This window comes from Tenebrio molitor, chromosome 8, assembly GCF_963966145.1.
Source record: "Tenebrio molitor chromosome 8, icTenMoli1.1, whole genome shotgun sequence".
Classification (NCBI taxonomy): domain Eukaryota; kingdom Metazoa; phylum Arthropoda; class Insecta; order Coleoptera; family Tenebrionidae; genus Tenebrio; species Tenebrio molitor.
The window spans coordinates 210,255-234,933 of record NC_091053.1 but is presented as its reverse complement, the minus strand read 5'-3'; the positions used below and the strand labels follow the sequence as shown (position 1 = coordinate 234,933).

At 35.9% G+C, this 24,679-nt stretch overlaps 1 protein-coding gene across 6 annotated transcripts in view; it reads left to right on the top strand.

Moving 5' to 3' along the window:
• The window catches only part of RhoGEF3 (Rho guanine nucleotide exchange factor 3), a 157,232-nt gene that overhangs the window by 119,208 nt on the left and 13,345 nt on the right, over positions 1 to 24,679 (top strand). For all 6 annotated transcript variants that reach the window (XM_069056564.1, XM_069056563.1, XM_069056565.1 and 3 more), the window contains 5 exons: positions 9,879 to 9,985; positions 10,099 to 10,187; positions 17,277 to 17,493; positions 20,426 to 20,528; positions 23,352 to 23,519. In XM_069056564.1, coding sequence (XP_068912665.1) covers positions 9,879 to 9,985; positions 10,099 to 10,187; positions 17,277 to 17,493; positions 20,426 to 20,528; positions 23,352 to 23,519 — 684 coding nt within the window. The remainder of the gene's footprint in view (positions 1 to 9,878; positions 9,986 to 10,098; positions 10,188 to 17,276; positions 17,494 to 20,425; positions 20,529 to 23,351; positions 23,520 to 24,679) is intronic.

Here is a 24,679-nt window from a genome sequence, read left to right as displayed (position 1 = left end):
CAGTTCATTCCAAATTTATAGAAACCCAAATGCTTTTAAATCCCAAAAGAAAACCTATTGAATTAAAAAAAATTTGTTACACACGATGGACAGCACAAGTTCAAGCATGTTCTGCATTTAAACAACTAATTACTGAAATACTTGTATTTTTAAATAAATTAATCATGGATAAAAGTGATCGGGCACCAGAGGCAAGCGGATTTTTATATCAAATAAATTTCAATTTTATTTTCAATTTATGTATGTATGAAAATATTTTAAAATTACTAAAAGGGGTGAGTGACTATTTTCAAAAGGTGTCTTCCAATCTAACGGAGGCGAATATTCTTTTAAAATCTACACAAGACACTTTGAAGGCAATGCGCCAAAATGACAAACAGTTTGCATTATTATATTCAGAGAGCGTTAAAATTTGTGAAGATAACAACATCGAAATACCAAGTAAGGACACAAAGCCATCCAGAAGAATTAAAAAGATTCCAAAGCGCCTAGAACAATATCTCATCACATCAGAACTCGGTATTCAAGAAGAAGAAATGCTTGAAGATTCTCATTTTAAGACAGGAATATTTTTCCCCACATTAGACTTAATTTTGCGCGCCATGGATGATCGCTTCAATAAATGCGAACATATTATCAACGCTGTCAGTGTTTTTCATCCAGAAAGTTCTGTGTTTTTAAAATACGAGTGTGTGGAACCTCTTGCTGCCCATTATGAAATAAATTTGGAAGCCCTTAAAGCAGAACTTATCATTTTGCCACAAACAATCGAGCGCTTTGAAAGTGAAAAAAATGTTAAAATTACAAACATATTGCAATTTTTAGATATGCTAGAAGTTTATAAAATAGTTTTTCAACAAGTGTATCAACTAACAGTAATCTCAGTGACAATACCAGTTTCTAGTGCCGGTTGTGAGAGAACATTTTCCTGTTTGAGGAGACTTAAAACATATATTCGGAACAAAATGACTGATGAAAGACTTGATCATCTGGCAATAATAAATATTGAACATTCTACCGCAAAAGCTCTAAACACGGATGAAATTATCAACAAATTTGACGACAGTCATAATAACAGAAAAATTGCTTTACACTAAGGTAAGTTTTTTGTGTGTTTTATGCCTTCATTAAGCAGCCCACCCAAAAAAATTGTTGGCCCACCTGTGGCCCACCTAATATTAGCAACCTGGCTACGCTCCTGCGTAAAATCCATCCGTCTTGTGTGAAAGAGTTAATTCGAAGCATCACCCCGAAACTCATTAAGTAAGTCTGGTGTGTCGAAGGGCTGTGGGGGAAATGCACCAGTTGCATGTCGCACGAATCCGACAAAGTAAACAATTCAAAATCCAATTCACTATTCGATCAAGTGAAAGCAAAAAGAGATGGGAAACGTCTCGACGTCTAACTATTTTAATCCAGACTTCTGGAATTCCGTGGCGGAGTTTACGGAATTTTACATCGAGATTAGGGCTAATCCGGCGGTTTCCTCCGGAATTTTCAGGTGGATTTAACTCGTGTTCGGTTTTTTTTCGTAATAGATCGGAATATTTCACCGTGTCTACGTTCGAGTATCCTTAATTTGATTGCTTCATTTCTGCGGGTTTGCGATTCCCGAGTCATTATCCTCAGACCGCGTCATTTCCGTTTAACGTTATCCTGACTGTCCGCGGATCTTTTATACTTGTTGAGTTCCAGTGACAGTCTCGGTGTATACGGGTGCACTATTAAACCAGTATATTTCACTCGTGTGCATCCTTCTCTGTGAAGTTATTGCGTATTTAAACGTCACACTACTCCTTTTTTTAACGGAGAATTTATTTATTGCGTGTTAAAAAGACCAGGGTGATGGGGAAGTGTCTCTATATTCCGAACACAGGGACAATATATGTGCTAAATAAAGTAGGTGATAAATTTCACCCCTGTCGTGTACCTCGATTTACGTAAGCTATTTAGGGCATCAGAAGTTTATTTCGTCGTTCAATAATACGTACTTGCTTCGAAATTGCAGTTCACCCGTCTCTTTTTTTTTTCTTTTAGATTGTATTTGCGTCCGATATTAAATTCACACAATGGGTACGAACATTTGACGTGGTGAAATGATTAAATTCCGACTTATTTCCTTATTTCGATTTTGTGTTGGGCAATGGTTATTTTTTTAGTTCATGTTAAAAGGGACAAATAAACAACACATTTTTGCCGTTCCATCAAAAAACTTTATTAATGTCCTTGCACCAAATATTCTTTATTGTTAAAGTGAAGCTGACGCGCGTTTCAACAGCAACGCTGTCGCCCTGATGATGACAGTGTTGTTGTGGAAACGTGCGTCAGCTTTAATTTTTTTTTTAACGGATTTAAACGGGATTCATTAACGAAATATTCATTAACCAATTATTGTTTCGAAACGATTAAATTCATGTACATATGTATATGAACATTATCTTATAGTATATTATATCATTAAGAGAAGTGTCTCTTTTTGTGCTAAGCCCAGAGATTGAAGACCGAAACGCTCAACTTTTAAAGTAACGCTTAAGGTATAAGATTATATGGCAGCACTAAAATTATCCCAATAATGGAAACCAATATTGGCGTTGAGATGGTCGTATCGGCTCGTGCAGCTGCATCCCTTTTCCTTGATTCAGGGCAGGGATTAAAAATTTGTGATAGAACATGTTTTTGATGTTTATTGTAAATTTTGTGATTGTAACGAAATTCCCTTTAGTACTTTGTGTCTTGAAAACAGTAAAGATGATTTGTAATAGTATTGTAATATTTAATAAATAAATATAATTTCATCGGTACACATTTGTTTTGAGGCCGGCTCTGGAATTCACAACAGAGAATTGCTTGAAGCATGATTTATGGTTGGGCTGACCGCCTACTGCAATTGCGACAAAAGGGACGTTTATCTCCGGTCAAATACTTTTAAAGGGCCATATAATATTATACCTTAAGCGTTACTTTACTACGATAGCAGAGTCCAAATCTTCGATATCTCTCATTGTCAAATTGGTGATTTTATTGCATCGAAAGCGGTCACACAGTGACAAGTAAGACAGAGCTAACCTACAATAGTTAATAATTTATAATAAATCCTCTAGCGAACCCGGAAATTTCACCTATGTAGCCAGAAACTTTTCATCAGGAGCAATTATGTAGAAATCATACACTTTTCACCCGGGACTGTGGTCGGATGAGATCTAGATTGAGTTTCCCGCGATCTGCAACAATTTTGGTGCTGTCGTCGTGCATTTCATTACTACACATTCACTTCAGAGATAAATACAACAAACGTTATCAAAACGTAAATAGCAAACGATTACAACTTACAACTGTTTACCTATTAACAACGAAGGCCAATCTTGTGCTATTTTTGACATTTGTTTGACATCTGATCTGACATCCGTGGACACGCCCACAAATCGCACAGCGGGCGGCTCGTCTTTAGTCACAGTCGGATCGGTTAAATATTGGATAATAATTTCGTTATCTCGCTTTTTTAGAGGTTTTATTTTAATATTCCGTGTAATTGATAGTTGTAATTCCTTACATTTGACCCGGTCGAGCTGCCTGTGGGGCACTTCTACTCCGCTCAGAAAAAAAAATGACAGTTTAACCATCTCTATGGAGATACACAAAGGCACGATTTTCGACCGCTTGAAGATAAAACCATTTAACACACTGTATAAACACTCTGGATTCTAGTCACAAATTTGTTGCTAAATGTGACACAATCGTGTCAGTATTTGTGATCACCTGTTCGAAAACCGAAGAGGAGGATATAATATGTTGTATTGTTTTGCTTGAACCTTTAAAAATTCTACAACTGTTGTTATTCATAGCAAAATCTCCAATAATGTGTTTTTTATAATTCCTATTATTGATAATTTGATCTTGAATCGCAAACACAAATCCCTTAGTTTCAGGATGTATATTTGCCATTTTGAACCACACATGTGAAGATTTCATATCGACATCTGGTTCTTCAAGCACAAGAAAGTACCACCGTGTAACGATTTCTCCTTCAGTTGTGCAATTATTTTGATGCCATTATTATTGTCTGTTCTGATAAGTAGACTTGCAAGTTTTGATTTTCCATTTTCTCAATTTTTATATTCCAACATCTCCTATTTAATAGAGACACTGGGTATATTCTTGTCGTGGAAATTTTTTCCCATCCCATCCAATTGAACAAATTGCGACTTCTTCCAGTTTATTTTTATTTTTTTCATACCTATTATTCTTGATACAGAAGTCGAGAAAATGTGACAACTGACATCCTCACACTTCCATTACAGTTCTTTTGATAAGACACCAGCCTTGACATCCTTTTTCTCAAATAATTCCATCGCATATCTAATCAAATCGCCAAATTTATTATTGATTTAGCAATTTGATCTCGACCCGAACGGCCGACCTCAGTGCCACTTGCAATGTTGCAACCACTTGTGTAGCTTTTGGCTTTCCATCCAAAGCTCTGTATTTTTATTTGTCGAACCATTCTCTTCAGTCATTTATTTCGTTTTATGTAACATCAAACTGCGACATCCATTCATAATCATTAAGTGTAATTGTCTGTCGTCTTGTCTGCTTCTTAAACGGTGAATAACTGGACGACTTAGTCACGGCGGGGTGTGTTGCTTCACGAACCGAGACGAAGTTGTTGCACTTTGTTTTTCGAGTTTCAGGTGCAAATTTCGGTCAAGAACCCCGACCGCAGTCTCGTCGCTCAAAAGAGCAGCTTTCGGTAGAGGTTTTTGACCACCAACTCCGAAAAATACTCCATTTGGTTCTCAAATTTTACGAGTTTGTCGTGCAAAGATTAAAAAGTCATCCCGAAATGGCTTCAGTGTCTCGTAAAGCGCCTCATAAAACTTTCCGGTAAAGTATGTAATCTCAGCTTGTGCATAAAGTTGGTTGAAGTAAAATAAAACAACTAGAAAATAACCTAACGCAATGAAGACGAAGTTTTTCAACGGGCGTTTATCCTCTTTGTGACGTCACCACGTGTGCCACAAATCGATTTAAATTCGGTGGAACTGCGATTCGATACTGGAACGTCACAAACAACGCGAATCGACTCAATTTATAGTGTCTGCGAGTGACAGTGGTCACCGAAGCAAGCTCATAAATCTGGAACGTCGAGAGCATCCCAGTATGGAAATGGCTCCGATCAATCCTGGCCGGAACTTCTCCAAATTTAATAAAAAGAAACCAATACGAAGCAAGAGATTCGGTGGTTCACTTTTACGATTGCAAAAAGTCAACTTGGAGAAGGAGCGATTTTCGTTGTTTTTCCAGCTTCCAACCGATATAAATTACACCGAAAACGCATTATGCCAAACACGAAGAGGTCCTCTTTCGGAGCGTAAAAATTTCAGACCTTCGGCGATAACGTCGTGATTCACCTGTTCCCAATTCGTCCATTGATAACAAGTATTTTTGAAATGACTCTCATTGTTCGAAGATGCACGTACTTGACTACTTACCCAAATACATAATTCGATTGGGTTCCGTTAGCCGCAGGTTGTTCGGCGGTCTGCGAACGGTAACAGTTGTTTTGATTGCAACCGTTGTGAAGTTGCAAAATAATTAATTATTGTTTGGTGTTTTTTTCCGTGCGATTATCTCTGGGAACGGGCTGAAGTTTTGACGTTCACCGCCCAAATAACTGTCGCTCCGAAGAAGAATGGTCATCTTTTATTGTGTGAGTTGCAAACCGACATTCCGCTTTGAGATAATTACCCCTGGACAAAATCGTTCAGAGCCCACTCTCGTTGAGTGCGAGGTGAGTCAACTCGCCAAGTGCATCAGGTGTGGGTGCGAGCATCATCTTGTTCGAATTACCGGCGTGGAGCGTCATACGTCACTGTCAACTTCGACTGGCTCTAATTTAACATTCAATTAAATAGTCGGGGGGGCGTAAATTAAAAAAAAAAAACACGAGTCGCTTTTAATTTGCCGTGAAGTGTTTGAGTGACCTGTTTCCGATCTGAATGAAGAATTGCTAGATCGCAAAGTTCCAGTTTTTGTAGTTCATGGATTGCATCCGACGTCTCCATATTTGCATCAAATTGCGGTGCTCTCTCGCTTTGTTAGTGGAGTTTCTGGGATCTAATTTTAATGTCAAATCAAATTTTACGATTCGATTTCACAACCAACAGAAACGGTTGTAAAGTGAACAGGTCTGGATCTTAATGGTTCAAATGAAATCCGGGGCTGAGTAGGCTTTGGAAAAATTAAACCGTTTAGAACAGTGTAAAGTTTGAATTTCCCGCCGTTTAAGTTTAATTGAACATTGTTTTCAGCAAAGAGTGCGCTTGGCCATTTGCTTCGAGCATAGGAATCGTTAAGATATTCTATGTTTAATGTAAAACATTGCAAAGAAAGAAAAAAAGAAAGAATTTTTTGGTTCTAAATTTTAGGTTAGCTGTCAACATGCTCCAATTAATCTACACTTTAAAAAAGCACGGTTTCAAACGCCTTCCCAGCCCAGGATTTTATTTTAACGCGCGATATTAAGATATTTAAGTGTGCTGGGGTGACGTTTCTCAGTCAAACGAGTCATTTCTCCTAAGATGTAAAGAACACTAGGACTTGATGTATTTTTGAAAAATTGTTTGTGGTATGCACAACGTCTGCAAGATAAAGACAAACGTTAAAACCTCCTGTTTTGTCACTTTTGCCTTGATAATATTTCACAAGTGACCCGCATTTCGTAATTTAAACTTTCCATCTAGCCGACATGCTAAAACTGTCATTGAGGGTATCCAACCCTTGTCACAACAAAAATTCAGACCTTTGGGTGTTTCGATTAATTCAAAATATCTACCTACGCGCGGAATAGCCGTAAGCTGCAATTAAAAAAAAATTCATTGAAGCTGGAAAAACGCCACTGGACTGGATTTCACGAGCAGTTTGACAGCGTCCTAAATGTGACGTCACATTCAAGGACGCGAGTGTTGATTGCTGCAGATTTCTACGTTTAGTCTCGGCTGATATATTTTACAGTTTTGTAATAATGAGCACTGCAGGAGCCATTCTACCGGTTAATATTCCGGTCCAGATGTGATTTGTTCGGTTCAAATGTCCCGTTCCAAATTAGAAATTTATTATCAGGGTAATATCGATTCAACAGGGTGCCGTTCAGCGTTGTATTCTGCAATTAGGACATTTCATCGAGCGCAATTACCAACCTCGACGAATTTAACCGTTTCGAACACGTTCAGAAGGGCAATTCGGCTAAAACAGCAACAATCGAGAAAAGCGACGACGATTTATTTTCTCTATGAGGAAAGGGCTTTCCGCTAATGAAATTTCACCGAACGGCTAACGACTCACCATTTTCCGGAGTCTTGTCGTCTCGCATCTGCATTTCTTGTCCCTTTTCGTGATTAATCGCGGCTCCCGAAGAAAAAATAAACTCCGGTCAAAGACAAATATTGTGTTGGTGGCTCATTTCCGGCTTGTTCTTGTGCTCTTGACACTTTTGAAATCCGGTGGTGTCGAAGCCTTTCAGGACGATCATCGCAACAATCGATCGATGTGTTGGCGGTTTTAAGTGTTAAGTGCGGCATCACGGGATGTTTATGGGTTAGGGAGAGATCGTTTAATCGTTGTGCCATTGTGTAATAGGGGTTGATTCCGAAATGGACACTGTCATGTTATTGATGAGTTTAATAATTTTAGGTCGTGCCTGCACGACGTGGACCTCCCGTTTTTCGAAAGTATAGAAGGTGTGAATAAATTGTTTATAATAAATCCCCGTTTCACTCCCGACCGGATCAGATTAATTGGAAAATTGACCGGAGTCCTGTTGTAAATTTTGCCAACGATGGAACCGTCATATCTGGGTCGTGTGTCCAGCAGGACATTCTGGAATTTCTTAACCACAAGTTTTAATTTCCGATTGGTTCCATTTTCGGTGGAATTTATTGTGGTAGTTCAATCTTCCTGTTAATGTGATTGCAAGGAGCTGTAGTCTCGCACAATATTAAATATAAAGGTTGTCCCAGTTAAAGCTTTTCATTCCCATATTGAGGAAGTTGTCCTTTATTTTTCATCTCGCAAAAGCAGCGAAAGACGCTCAATTGTTTTGTATTTTGTAGACTTCTTGGACGATATTAAAATCTCAGTAATTTTGTAGAGAATGCCTTAAGCTGCATGGTTTTGTTGCTTTTCTAAAACAATTCTATTACCCAAAATGATAAAAATTGGTAAAATATCCCGCGTTCAAATGAAATCCTGGGCTGGGGAGGCGTTGCAAACCCTCAATTGTGCTTTTTTAAAGTGTAGATTAATTGGAGCATGTTGACAGCTAACCTAAAATTATAGCCAACAAAATCTTTCTTTTTTTCTTTCTTTGCAATGTTTTAGATTAAAAGTAGAATAACTTAACAATTCCTATTTTTGAAGCAAATATATAAGGGCACCCTTTGCTGAAAACCAACATGTTCAATTATGTCCTGATTAAACATAAACAAATGTCATTCCCGTCAAACGGCGGGAAATTCAAACATTACACTGTTCTAAACGGTTTAATTTTTCCAACGCCTACTCAGCCCATTAAAGTAGCTACATGAAAATCTGGTTATTACATGAAGTGCATCATTACTTCACACTTTACTACAAACAAAAATTAAAGGGACAAAATTATAAAGAACACGTTTTTAAATACGAAATAATCGATTTTTAAAATTACTCCTGCGACTTTCCTGCAACCAACAGTTATTAAGGAAGATTCTGAGAATTGTTTTTATCACGTGCAAATTGTCTCCACTTAATAAAAAGAAAGGATTTATATCATGAGATTCCAATCTACTCTTTATTTATTTTTGGATCGTACTGTGTACACTCGGCTCAACTCTCAACTTTTAATGTCACAGTTTGGGCTTCAAGAGATTATACATACAGTGTGTCCAAAAAGTCTGGAAACACCCACAAGAAAACGTAACGCATAATTTTTGAAAAAAATCTAAAGACAGGTCAATTAATGTTTTAAAAAAGCTTTCTGCTGATAGTGTCTGTTCGGTCTTTTCGATGACCTTGAAAAAGTTATTGTTATTAAAAAAAATGCTGAAATAATAGAAAACGTCCAAAACGAATTACAATAAAAATTTGAAGTACATTTTCAGCCTCACTCTGTATGTTTTTTTTTGTAGCATAAGTGACATTAATGCAATTTATTCTACGAGTTGAAAGGTCTTAATCACGAGTGGTTTATCTGCTTTTAATCAATTTGATGCTTTCTTAGTGATAGATCAATAAAGGAACATTCCTTTATCAAATACTATCATAGTCAATTCACTTGTAAACAATATCAATAAATTTTGTAATCTAATTGTTCTGGTTATATTATTTAGCGATAACACAAACTATCAAGTAGTAAACATGCACATTTCACGTAGGCATTTACAATTTCTCTACGTCATTGATAATCACGTGTCTCCAGTTTTTCTAATACTGTTTTGTGGCACCAGTCGCTTTTAAAGCAGTTGTTAGAGAAATTAATTGATTATTTATTTTTTACAAGCTTTCATCATTGTTTTGGGGAGCTTTAACTGGTGTAACCGAACCGAACCGCTTTTCCCCCAAAATGTGGTCCACTTCGTATTTTCCGCTTATAGAGTATCCCTGTCGCTTAATTGAAACCGTGTCGCCAACGTAACATTGTTTCCGACTAGCGTATCGTCTTCAGACGCAAGCAAAACTACCAGTCCACCGGGCCAATAATGGCCGACTCTCCCATAAGGAAACGCTATCCGTAATAATGATAATGCAGCATGAATGCATAATTTCACCCACCTCAACCCGACATGGTTTTAATGTGTGCCGGCGAGTTTACGAGCCACCATCTAATCAGCTTTTCCTGCCTCCAGCCTCTACATGAAGGAAGTCGCCGGAGATCCCCCCTGGGCGGCGCCGTCCGTCGCACGAAAGCGTCATCAACTCCACAACTTCTAGAAGCCCCAGCCTCGGAAAACAGGTACCTGTTAATTTATGGGGGATTAAGCGCGCCATTAAACTCGATGTAAATAAAGCGACGTGTAAAATTTTCCGGGGCGGTCAGTTTACGTTGTGTTGTTGTTATTGTCGCAGGAAGTGGACCGAGAAGACGACGGAACAGACGAACGAAACCCGCCTTAACACGACCAACAAGGAAACAGGTCCCCGTAGGAATTTACCAGGTGAGTTGCGACCAATTCAATTCGCCATTAGTTTCGTTCATGTCGTTTTAGACTTTTTGTTTCACTTTATATTTTATGTTTTGGTTAAGTGTCGTCTATCGGAAGGCGCAACAACATGAATATTTCATTCTCTCCGAAAATTTATTGCTTCGTTGCATTGGAAATGTATAAATATTTACCGACTGATGCATCGCATTGCATCGATAAATGTTTTGCTAAATCGTCTTAAAAAATCGGAATATGAATAGCAATAACGATACGCCTTAAGAGGCGAAATTTATATCTCTCATTGATTTAGGCTATATCAATAAGTCACTTCAGCAACGCTTCTTATCTTTTAGTTTGATTCTCATTTTATCCACACCTTCTCTTCTCTGTTATCTTTTTTACTTCTGTGATTCCTCCTCTCACCGCAATTTCAATCCATATTTTTAATTTTTTTCAAAACACTCCTGATATTATTTTTTTCTTCTTATATTTATCTCCTGTTTTTATTCTTTTATGCTGCATCGTTTTTATCTATTCTTTTTTCTCTTAGTTCGTTGATTATTACCGATTCCCAAAACTCAAGAAAGTCTTAAAAGGTCGAAGATTTACCTTAAACAAGGGGGTGATCAACAGTCGAAACTCCTGGTTTGCAGACCAAGAAAATTTTTTTTTTCCCAAAGAGAGAGTTATTTTATGGACGTGCTAAGTGCACAGAGTTGATGGGTTAATGTCGAATAAAATAATATGATTTCGCAAATTTGTAGTTTCTTTTTATGCCAGGCTATAAACTTATCTATACCACCTCGTAGTGTTCTCTTTATTTCAACAAGTTCAGATTCTTCTTCTTTCTGTTTTTGTTATTTATCCCCTTCTTCTGATTCTTTTTATTATTATACTGTTCCACGAGCTTGCAAAATCAAATTTACTGTAAGCTTTGACGTGGGAAAGTAATGACTGTAATTGTTTCAGTTGATGCATTTGATAAACAATATCCTATTTTTAGTCACAAGTTCATTGTTTTTGAAAAATGCATTAAAATGCTGTTTCCATGGGAACTTGAATTTGCAGATAATTTCTCATTGTTGAAGTCACGAAATAAATGGGAAGGTTTGTCTGTGGATCAAGTAAATTAGCGGCTCAGGAAAAATCAAAGAAGCCGCTGTCATAAGTAAAACAAATTAATTATGAAAATTACTGTCCTGAAAAATGAGTTAGGTACATTTATTTTTTTCAAGTGCCAAATACTAATAAATAATAATTAAACCCAAAACGTCATAAAATGTTCATCTCCAATCAAGAAATGGTGTGTGTTTTCTACTTGAATTTAATGATAAAATTATCTATAAATGACCATTGCAGTAACATACAAGGTGATTCTGACATAAGTTTGGAAAAAAAAACGGTAATTAGTGATGATGAGAAGTCATTGACAAAAAAAATTTCTTATAAAAGTTTTTTAGTTTTCGAGATACAAATAATTGAAAATTTGGTCAAAATTGCTAGTACGCTGCTGAGTTAAAGGTGATTACCTGATTATGTTGGTAGTTTAGCAACAATAATAATCAAAGGTGCCCATCAGTCACAAACGTAACCTTACTCCTCTCGATCATTTCCATAGAAACATTTACAAAGCAGTGTGCTTGCACCTACGACTTTATTGTGGAGTTGATGTAACAATGGTTGCTAATGAAGTGAACAAATTCGGACAAATTTTCCCTATTCATAGACGTTGGAAATACAAGGATATAGGGTAATTTCCATCCTTTTGATTTCACCTCCAAAAGTCATTTACGCAGAATTATTTTGTGTCAAGGATACTCCACATTTTTTTTCCAAACTTATTTCAGAATCACCCTGTATACTAAAACGGTCAGTTTACTTTTGCTTGTCATTTTAGGACCCACTTTCAGCAAACCTGTTGGTTTTTCAGGTACGTTGTTTTACTTCGATTGGGTTAAAGTAGAGAAATAAATTAAAAAGAGATTAGTGGGCAGTGTTAATTTTGACAGCATGTTCTTAAGCTCACCCTTGTGAAAACGAAGTCGAAAATAATCCGGGTTGAAAATATGTACATATTATCAAATCCAATAATTATATTCCACACCTGTTCATTTAGCGACAATTTGACAATACGTGCTTGTCGTGTTCAAACGCATATTGTTTTGCTAAAAAAAGGTGTGTATGTCGCGTTTAACAGAAGTCAAAAAGCTTGATGTCGGTCCACCGTAATTTGTCGAAAAATAGCATAACCACATTTAGTGATAAAATGAAGCTCTTGAAAAATGCATTATTTATCAAGGTCAGGGTGTTTTTTTAAAGATTTTATAATGTGATATCTTATCTCATTTATTGTATTTATGTTAAATTACAGTGATTTTTCTGTTAGTGAAGAGCGATAAAACTCGTGCAGCGATAATACTCATGCAATAAAATCCATTAGCGAATAATTCACAGTTCACCTACAAAATCAGATAAGCACAAAAATACATTTGTCAACTTCATCCGACCGGAACAACACCCGCAAATGAGCGTCTCATTAAAAGCTAGAATATAATGAAGCTGGATTAACTGTACAAATGTCAACACTAATGAAATCAAAACCTTATTTTTTTACACGTACACTACGCGACAACAATAAATAATCTTTTACGATGCATTTCTGGATGACATTTTTCTTAATATGTACCTACCAAACACCGCAAAATTTGTGATTCCACGCTTTTAAGTAGTTTATTGTAGTGACAACAGATAATTGCAACTAAACATTATTTTCAGTAATGAAGAGTATATTTTTTGGCAAACCGTATAATGCAAATGGTATAATTTGCCATCAAAAGGATCATTCACTACCAGCCGACCATTTTGAGCCTCTTATTTACATCTTTGCCATAAAATTGACAATTTCCATTGTCACCTAAATTTACAACAGCACAAGTAGCAGGTCATAAATTAAAATGTAAAATTGCGTTTAATTCAAAATCTAATTGGTGTTTTTTCCGCTGATTTCGTAAATGATTATAGGGTAGGGTAGTATAAAAATCAAAATTTGACTTTTTGGTAAAATTTGCTTTTTTTTTGGCTTTGTTTGTAAGTGAAAAATTATCAAAAAATTACGAAATTACCTTACCAATACCCAGGTAAGTGTGACAATTTAATTTAATTAGGTCATGATTTCTCGCGTGCGCGTATACGATGCCCCACCTTGTACATAAGATGTTTTATTTAAAATAATAAAATATAATTATATAACCAGGTAGAATTTTCTAGATATTTTCATTAGGTCTTTTGTACACTTCAGTGTTATTTTCAATAAAATAACGTTACTCCTTGTTTGTCATTCATTCATAATACCGAGATCACAGAATTCTTGAAAAGCAAAAAAATTGTTGAATCGTTAATGATCGATGACAGAACATTTCAACAATTTTTTTACATTGTCGTAATAGCTACAATAATCGATTCATTTGCTGATAACAAGCCTAATCATAGTTCCGCTTAAATTTATTTATTTGTTGTTTTACCACGCGCGTCATAAAAACCCATTACTCACACGATACTATCGGTGTTACTGTTAATATAGTTGACGCCCACGAATGGCGAAAAACGACTTCTGACGGACGAATTAGTACAACCTGTAATGTTTAGTCCATCTCGAGGCAGTCTACACGTGGAAATCATTTTCCGCCGTTCGTCGCCTCGGATATACACTCGTTGTGCAGTGTGAACACGCCTTAACCGAGACATTCCCTCCGCCCGATTTCCGCACCAACACACAACATTGATAACATTCATACAACGTTAATAAAAAATTACCGATTCCGATGCGAAACGTGACCGCAAACGACGACCATTGCGTTCCCGTTTGGTGCGTTTTTATTAACTTTTGTCATCACGGTAAATAGACAGACGTTTCAGTGTCGACATTTCTGATAAGGTTTTTTTTGAATGGTCGTATCGGTGGGACGTGTCGGTGCGTCGGCTCAGTGTCGCGACAAATTCTGTTTTGACCAGTGGGATGAAGTGCGAGTGTGATCTTTTAATTGAGGATGAGAGCGCTGAAACGTCGCATGGATGTCTGTGTCTTTGTACGGTTAAGATTTTTTTTTTTTTTCGTATTTTATCCGCGCCGTATCTGGAAAAGTAATGTCTTATTCTGTTTTATATTCCATACATAGAGAAGAGTATTTCATGCGATGAGTTTTATGTTCACATTCAGATCGTATTGGCATTCTAAACAGGGGGGGCTTCTATGAACCAAGAATAGAAAATCTGAACATAATGGGAACATTTCTTTCCGATATACGTGCATCTGGTTTACTATCTGGATGCGAATCGAGTTTATCAGGAATTTACATCGCTTTTATTTCTATTATTACGATCATGCTAAGGATGATGAACGACTCTTTTTATGACATCTAAATATGTACGAGTATATGGTGCATGTTTGTTACGTTGTTATTACTTCTTTATGTTGAATTGTATATACTCGTATCTATAAAGATCAGATTCCCATATAAAATAATACGCACGAGCTGGAGAGTTTCTTCTGATTCTCTGACAACCTCAACAGTCGTTGAAAATAAGGTTACGTCGATTTTTTCTGGCGTACTGACACCAATTATTATTCAAAAAGGGCGAAAAGTTGAATTATGCAAATGAACTGATGTTGAAATTTCAATTTCCTATCCAGATATTTCGAATACTCAGTGAAAAAAATTACAACTTTATATTTCGAGTGTTAGTTCTGAAATGACGATGAGAATGTGAGATGCCATAATTCCTCAACGTTTTAAGATTAAATGTAATTTAAAAAAGATGTACATATTTGTTTTTGCCAATTCAATTCAGATGTGCTAAACAGGGTGGAGAACATAAAGACAACATCAAATACATTTTAAGTTTTGTCTGCCTTATTCATTAACATTGCAAAATTAAAGCAATTGTAAGGACAGTAGAAGGATAGTAGAAAAGTTTAGTAAGTATTTGCGGTCAGCAGTTCAATCAGATTCTTAATTTCAATTATTAAACATTATACAGGGTGTCTCAAAATTCGCGAATTCCGAATTCAGAGCGTTGCGTTATAGGGGATCACTTCGGTAGCCCAAATATGGAAATAAAAAAAAAATCGGGACTCCCTCCACAAAGATACAAGCTGAAAAGTTCAGTGTTTATTGTTATTTATGGTGTAGATGTGGAAAATAATAACGTAAAACAATTTTTTGAAGAATAGCGTTACTTTGGAGTAAAAAAATCTTAAATTTTTGTAATTTTTCTAAAAATGGAACGGCAACGTAGCTAGAATAGTATTTTGTCACTGTGGATATGAAGGCTGCTATGTATTAAACAAAATTAAAGTGCTTATTTTTTCAGGAAGAGCGAATTTTTTTTTTCTAAGTATTTTTCGAGCTCCACTGGGTCCTTCCCTACCACGCTCTGAATTCGGAATTCGCGAATTTTGAGACACCCTGTATGTAATTGCAAATATGTACTGTAATGCTGGCGTAGTTAGACCATTATGTTACTCCACATGTTTTCTGCTGGATTCAAATCGGACGTTGTGAAGGCCCACAACATTCATGCCTTCTTTCCCAAACGAGATTTTAAGTTAAAATCAATCCTTGGGTCATTATCGTGTCAAATTATCGTGTTAATAAATCCTTGACCTGAGACATAGTTGTTTGTTTGTTTGAGAAAGTACAATTTGCTAATGTAATTTTAGTTTGTCTTTTTGCTTGGTTGAAACTTATCGGCGCGGCGAAATGAACTTTTATAATTTAAGAAATTACAAACTTTTTGACGATCAAACTTCCTCAAAGTTCAGTTTATTTTTCTTTATCTCGATATCATTTAATTACCACGTTTCTCTGTTAGTTGACTATTGTCTTTACACGATCCATCATTAAGTTGTAATTTCAAGTAGAATGAATTTTATGCTGATAAATCACCATGTTTTGTGCAAGTGAAAATTACGAAACGTGTACTGTTTCGTCAAAATAAAAAAGGAATCTGATAAAGGAACATAATGGAGTAGATAAAAATGAGAAAAATTTAAAACAAAAGATCAAAAGGCTTAAAAAAGGTAAAAAGTAAAATAAAACAGTAAAATAGGAACAAAACTGAAAACACGGTTCACTAATGTAAGAATATTTCTATGGGAAACTGAACAAAAAGTACTGCATAATAGATGGGAAAAGGTTGTGAAAGAAAGAAATGAGAAATAGAACGCAAACTCTTAAACAAAAAAATCAGTAAAAATGACTGTTAATTATTATCAGAATTACCACTATACATACATATACAGTGTGTCCAAAAAGTCTGGAAACATGGCAATAAAATAGAAACGAATGATTTTCGAGAAAAACGCAAAAACAGGTGAACTAGCGTTTTCAAAAAACTTTCTGTTGATGGTATCTGTTTGCTGTTTTTGATGACCTTGAAAGAGTTATGATGTCATTAGAGGTTTTTTAAAATGGCAACATCGCATTTTTACTACCGTTTTTAATAGATCTTTTAATTGTCTACCCGACGGTCAAAAAATTTTCAATTTACATAAGAAATTTCCTGAAAAAACCTAATTGGTTATTAGAAAATAAAGAAAACTTTAATTTTGAAAGGCAACTATACCTAATTCTTACAACCAATGTTCAAAATGTTGTCCTTGAACATCTTGACAATGTCCTAAACGATAATAAAATTCGTTTTGGACGTTTTCTATTATTTCAGCAATTTTTTTAATAACAATAACTTTTTCAAGGTCATCGAAAATACCGAACAGAAAGCTTTTTTAAAACACTAATTGACCTGTCTAGATTTTTTTTTAAATTATGGTTACGTTTTCATTTGGGTGTTTCCAGACGTTTTGGACACACTGTATACATAAATATTATTGCTAATACTCGTAATAATAGTTGTTAGAGTGAAATAAAAAATAAAATGTAACTTCTGTTAATTTTTTTTTTTTATATGAGATTAATAGAAAAAAGAAAGAACTGTCATCAACAACACATACTTGGACGTGTCACATTAAAAAATTGCAACTTTCGAAAGACACTTTAAAGACCGCTCATTGACTTTTCAATAATTTCTTCGTGTCAATTTTAGCACCCACCGCTACCGAAAGCGTCCTGCAAAAATTCAGAAAGACGTTCTCGCTGCGCTTCCACCAAAAGAAAGCGAGTAGGGACAGTTGCACCTCCGACATCGGCGAAGCCCTCTCTGAAATACTGGGAGAACCATCCGAAGAAGAGTCGCTCAGTCACGCACCGTCTGCATCCACCACCGCAGACTCCAAAGACGAACAGCCGGAGCAGAAGAGCAGGTAATCAGAAAACGTTCTGTTACGGCTGTGTGGGTCTCAAATGACGAATTTATCCGAAATCCAACAGCTGCACTCGCATACGGAAATCTGTTCGTGTGAGGGTCGGCCAAGGGTGAAGGTAATCGCCCTCTTTAATACCAAGAAATGTTGCAGTCAAAGATTGTGTAATATTAATTTTGCAAAGTGCGACAGCGAAGCTTTAATTTCTCCGTAAATACATAATTGGAAACTGTTGTCTGGAGCGGACGTAAAATCCTAGTAATAAATATTATTGTTTCAATGTCATCTTCAGGTCTGGCAGTTTCGTTTTGAGCAAACCAAGGAGGAAAATAAGTTCAGCGAGTTCTGCTTCTCTTTTCTTACCACCGGCAAATTATAATTAAACGTTACAAAAGAAAGATAGTTTTGTAGGAAAGTTTTAATGAGTAATTTCTCCAAGTTGTCCTGTTTCGTGTCACTCAAACTATGTACAGGGTGATTCCAGTTTTACCGCCCGACGATTAATCCTATTAAAAAATTAGTAAAAATTACGAAACTTTAGGGTTACATTCCCTTCATATAAAGCTACAAACGCGTGCAATCAATTTTCTCGTATCACTTCATTCGGGGCCATAAAATTTAAAAAATTGACTTTGAGCAAAAAAATATATTTATGAAAGTCGCATGAAAATAAAAGTATTAGTTTTTGAATTATTCCAATTTTAACATTAACAACGAAAAATGATCAAGATTTATTACTGCAGTGGTCATAAATAAATACCTCATTGTTGGTAAACATCTGTTGAGAACTTTTCTAGTAATTCTTTAGTCCCTAAAGGGTACCATAAATAACCCATGTCAACCTCTTTTGTGGAAGTGACCGCTCAATTTAATAATAAATCATAGCTAAATTTTGCACTTGAATATCGAATTCCATTTATTTCAAATGCTTTCATGACATCAGATTTTTCGTAAATGTTTGAAAGGATTCTCAGTTACGTAAATTAATGCAATGGTTATTGAATTTAAACGAAATATTTACTCGTTTCATTAAAAAATTTGAAATTTTTTCTACAGCGATACACAATCATTCCTGAATTTTTTGAGAATTTTAAATCGATTAGAAGTGGGTGTTTTCGCTCGGGCGGTAAAACTTGAATCACCCTGTACATAGATACAAGTGACGGCGGTTTTGGATTTTCGTTTCGAAATGTGTGATTAAAAAAAAGAAGAAGAGTTGTGATGGTCTTACAATTGAGAATATTGTCTCAGTGTAAGCAATTTACATTAAAAAAAAAACATAAAGATACATTAAACAAACGTTGTTAATTGAAGCATGAGAATTTAATTTTCTGATTAGAAATAATGGAATTTTAAATTTCGCACCGCCTCATTCTCCCAAAAAAATCCTTTCATTTTGTTGAATGTCAAGTGCCCCAAAGAAATTTGAAATCGAATGAATTAACAAGAGTTTCAGATTATCCAGAGTTGGGGTCAGATATTTATTTTGTAATTTTGATAAATGAGAGTCTTCCACCGAATACACATCCTATCATTTGTTTTAATTGTTCTATTAATGGAAATTTCTGTTGAACGATAAATTTATTAATAGGAGGCACGGCATCCAGGCCGGATTTAGTTATCATTACGGATATTTCTATCAAGTAATGATAATTTCCTTTGAAAGCATTGTTTATATTACCATATATTTTGCTATACCTCACATTTTACGCAACATTCACCTCACTGGTTGCAGACAAATGGGCACATTTTTTAAACATTTTGGGAAGCTTCTTCTGATGTATTTTGAAAAATGTATCACCACCATCACAAGGAATTAATGCGTTTTCTTGGTGCATTAAAAAGATAGATGTTGGAAACTATTTTCAACTCTCTTAACACACTTAACACACCCGTGCACCTTTGCTAAATCTAAACAAGTACATACCACGACATTTAAATCAACTGTACCAAGGAAAAGTAAAGACTAACGGACAAATGACGTTAGGGGCTCTGACACATCTTGCAGCAATATTTAAGCTATTTGTAAGAGTGTAAAAGATAAAATTAAGCTCTACAAGAAATATTCTGTGATACGTTGAGATTGACTTTTCTGGAGTTAACTTGGTATAGTTCTCCCAGAGCTGCAGCGGTTTTATGGCAGGGTACCATTGTATAAACGTTAACAACACCCACAATAGGTTTAAACCGCAAGTACAACCCCTAACCGTAAATTCGTCCAAGTACTACCCTGTAAACTGACAGGTATAGAACGAAAATGATGATTGACAGGGGTCTGTTTATGTCGCTTATCGGCATTTCAACAGGCGTAATAATTACTATTGCCCTGCCATAAAACCGCTGCAGCTCTGGGAGAACTATATAATTGTTCACTTTAACTACTTCTGAAATTTTCCCGTTTTTCCTGGCTAGACAGCCTCAGGGCGTCCTCCTAGATTTTTTTCTCTCTTGTTGTGTTTCAAGGTCGCGTCAAGGTCACGCCAATGTCTTAGTATAACTAAAAGGTAAGGAAATTGTATCGGTAATACCACTAGTGATCCCAGCGATAATTTTTAACAAATGAATGCAGCCTTGAGAATTGCTTCCAAATGGACTCACGTGTCTTTTTGTGTTGTTGGAAACATTTTCTTCGATTTCTGCGTCAATTTCTTCTTCCGATTTGCTGCCAAATTGCCAAAGTTGTCCAAATTATGTAGACTATATTTCAAATTGGTTTCACTCATTCAATTGTGCTTGCAAATCTCACTCGTGTTGACACGCACTCGTGGATTCATTCCCAAGCACAATTGATAATTCGTGACCAGTTTGAAAAATAATCGACATAATTTGGACTACTCGTGGTATTATAAATGAGAATTACGTGAAAATAATAATTTCATTAATGCTCATTTGTGCCACTTCGAACCGATTTAACGGTTTTTGACTTTTACAGGTTCGGTCCTCTGATCTGGCGCTCCAGCAAAGAGAAGAAGAAGCTGAATAAGGCGGCTCGTAACGCGAAATGCAACAGCGGCGACAGCGGAATCCAGATCGAGGTAGGTCTCTCTACGGTTCGTTTTTATTAGCATCTCCTTCAGCACCCTCCTTTATATTTATTATATCAAGCACATCGTAAAGTCACTCGTTGTAAAAAGTTTTATGAGTGTCGGTCCTGAGGGGTGGGGTAGGTTACGTGGCCTCCAAACGGCCACACCACCATCTCTTGGTAGGTAGGAGAACATATTTGACACACGTAATTATTAAATTGTTTTCAAATCTGATTGACAGCACACTAATTCTATCGAATTTTTACTAGGCTGCGGCTAGAATAGCTTGGTAAGATATTTGTATACCGCATAATTTTTCAACTTTGTTTATTTTCATCGTGATTTTTTATCATGAATTACATCAGCACCGGTCAGGGAGCTAGGACACATTTTTATCGGCCACCCCGTACTCGTTCTTTCGATAAGGACGCTCGTCCTGTGACGTCGCTTTCGTTGCACGTTGGAGGTTCTGGAAGATTTTATTGTCGTCGTTTCAAGGACTCGACGGGATTCGAAGATTGTCAAAGGTCGGTTTTAAAGCGTGTCGGCGGCCGACGAAGATGCGTCCCCACCGGTTTTTCTTTAACCTATCATGTAGTTTTTAGAGCAACTGTGTATATACGAGATAGCTGGCTTTTCATTTTATTCGCTTCAGTCGCCTTAAAGAGCATTATCTATAAAATATTAACTGAGGCATGGTAGAATAAAGCCGAAAAATTCCGGATTGTCCGGAACAGGCTTAAGCGCTGAATTAATGCGAATTAGTTGCCTTTGCCGTCATAAAGGATTTATAAATATGACGTTTAATGGAATTTGTGCGGTGAAAACAAACTCACTTTTTTGTTCTCGCCTTTTTTTTTTGAAGTGAAGCGATTTTTAAGTGATATAATCAAAAAAAATCCTAGGAAGGACCTAGTTGCATAGCAAACAATGCCAGCATTAAGTAGGGATCAACTTAGCATTTTTGAATGTTCTATGTACTTTTCCTCGATAACACTTTTTATCTGCCTTTTACTCTGCTCCCTTTTCGCTTATTACATTTCAGTCATTAGACTTTCTCGTTTGATTGGAATATTAGATTTCATTTTTCCAGATTCTTAAATTTTTACATATTCAGCCAGCATGCGTTTCATGGAACTACAATAATTATGGTGTGTGTAGTCTCTTAATATCATCTCAGTTATCTTGGTTCATGCTATTGTATAATCCTTAAACTTTTTTTTCTTCAAAAATTCATTGCCCCTTTGTTTACATCCTTTCAGACATTCATTATTTTTATTTTTCCAAAAAATCTTATTGTAGTTTGTAGTTGTCCATAATTTTATTAAAAATATTTCATTTCAAAAATGTTTAATGCAGGAAAATCTTGTCAACTATGTACTTCAGAATAAAGACAGTTTTTGCGACTGAAGAATAACGTAAACAAACAAGATTGACTCGGAATATTTAATTTTTTAAAAATATCTAGACTGGGACACAAGGAAAAACAAAAAGATTTCAGTTGAAGCAATTTTCTTGTTTCCATTTTTTAAGCAAGATGGAGATTTTTGTGTCCCTATTTATTAACAATGAGACTGAAAATTCTGAATAAATACTCAGTGTTTTTAACATAATTGAATATCACGAGGTAAAATGGAGGGAAAGAAAACATTAATAAAAAGTTCCTTCGGTAATAACGTTGATTATTTATTTTTGTTTTACTCCCGGCTCAGACGAAATCCGTATGAAATTAAATAAAATTTCGAAGATAATTTTGCTAACGGGCTCACGTGTCCAATTTTCAATAGTTGGTTAATTAATTGGGGTGCACTGAATGTGCACATTTGTTGAATTTTCCGAAAAATCAAAGCATTAAATTCAATTTAATTACTACACAGTTGCACATGTGCACCGATTAGTGCCACATTGTGCACTCCTCGATATTTGAACCAGTTTTTATCACAATTAAATTATTTATGTTGTTATTGCTCGTCCTGAATTTTAGTCAACAAATGAGAATTATTTATGTGGCAATTTTTCGTGGTACAAACAGCACAGCTATTGGACGACAGTTTTGAATGTTTTTTTCCTTCACAAATTATTTTTTGTTCTTTTATGTCGAATACTTCATTTATCACGTCATTTATTAATGATGTAATGTGACAAGTCTTTCTTTCGACGATGCATTCTTTTTAACTGGTCTCAAGTTCGAAATTGTCAAATCAAAACACATGGAGAAAGAGTGACGTCGTTAATACTAGTGTCGTTACCATGACAACCAAACAAGGTGCTAACCCTCACATGTTCTGTCATGCGGCATTATTAGCAATAAAATTTTACGAAAATAATAATCTTTCATGTTGATTTAAGCTCTTTATGGTCTTCATGGTAATAACTCGTGCATAAGCTGTTTACGAGGCCCGTCAGGTGATTACGAAGTAATTTTACGACGCACAACCAACGAACGTCCAAAAGTACGTCGGTTTTTAAGAGCAAAAGCGCACTGAGCTTATAAAATGTTATCTCGCCAGCAAGACCCGCATCAACACCACCAACACTTTTTGTCACTCTCTAGCATATGTGGATACATTATTTTTTTTCGTACCAGTGATAAAGCCCACATTTTGTATGAACGTATTTTTTTTGGTTTTTGTCTCCGTAACACGTGCATACATCTAACCATGACCATCACAAAAATGTAACCGTTTTGCCTGGTTTGATGCCTTGGTCCCTGTGTATACCATCACGTGTCACTGTCTAAGGCGTTAGTTCTGTTCAGTTTTTGCGATCGAGAAAGATGGATCGAATCGAGAGGAAAAGTTGGACTTGGGTGTAGACATGTGTCGGTTGCAGATGATGCCCGGCTGTGGGGGCGCTGGCGATAGTTCCGAATCTCACGACACTGATCCACCTGGTGACGATCTGGACAGTCCTCCGTCGATCAGACGAAGGACTCCCCAAGGGAAAGGAACCAGACCCCACTCCGACCTACTCAATCAGATACTCATCGATAAGTTTAAGGTGAGTACATTTTTTTTTTTAATTTGGGGTTGCAAAAAAAGGATCGTTAAAAAATTCGAGATTATGCATTTAGGTATCATTTTATTTTAAATTGTTTGTCAAATCAAAAATTATTACGTAAGTCGAACACTGTGTTTTCACCTATTTTCAGTTCTTTCATTTTAACCTCATGTAACAGGTGAAAATAAAAATCTGGGAGCTCTTTTATAACGAAAAAATAAGTATAGACAATTTTATTGAAGTGAAAACTTCTTTAGGCGCACCCCATACATTATTATTCCCGGGGAAGGAATTAGTTTCATGCGTCACGCGTCACGCCGTCACGCTCTGAGGTGACAGGCTCATTCGAGTAGGTTCGGGGGAACCGAGTTTAGCCGAACCAGCGAAACTATAAAGAGACGACAAACATTGTAAATTTAGAGATGGATGCAGTATTTAGTAATTCTCAATCATATACCAGTAGCTTCAACAAATCATCTAATTGGAGAAATTTGTGTAGTAAAATGTGAAGCGGAAAATGAACAAATTATTATAATAATTGCTATTTATATCTCACCTAATCAAAGTGTAAATAAATCACAGTTACAAAATTATATTGAATAAACGCCAATCTGCCAATTTTTATCAGTTTTCTTCTGAACGAGTGTTTAAAATCAGAGAAAAAAGAAAATTGCTTATTTTTTGCTTCAAATTCTCACACGAGCTAAAATTATCTATTGTTATGGTTCCATCTTTAACAAATTGTGTCTCTTTTTCCAACAATTTGTATAATAGTGTTTTTTCTCTTCTCTTATTTATCTCCAATAAAAAAACATCATTCGAGTTTGTCTTTTTCTTTAACCTTGTTTTCTCCATTTCTTTTCTCTTCCTCTAGAAATCCCTACCCTCATTTCCTGTCTTCTCTCGTCTGTAGTTCCCACACTCTTTTCGTTACATTTTCCTTTTGAAATAATCTGACCTCTCGTCCTCGCATTCTCTTTTGTCTTCTCACCAAGGTCATACCTCTTCAGTTCCTCCAATCTCACTTTTTGACGTTCTTCGTCTCTCTCTTTCTTTTCAGGTGTCCAATTTCTTCTTCTTTCCCTTCCTTGGGCGCTCTTAACCACATACGAAGGATATTTTTAATTTCTCAGCCTGTGTTTTTACTTTTCTTTTTTATC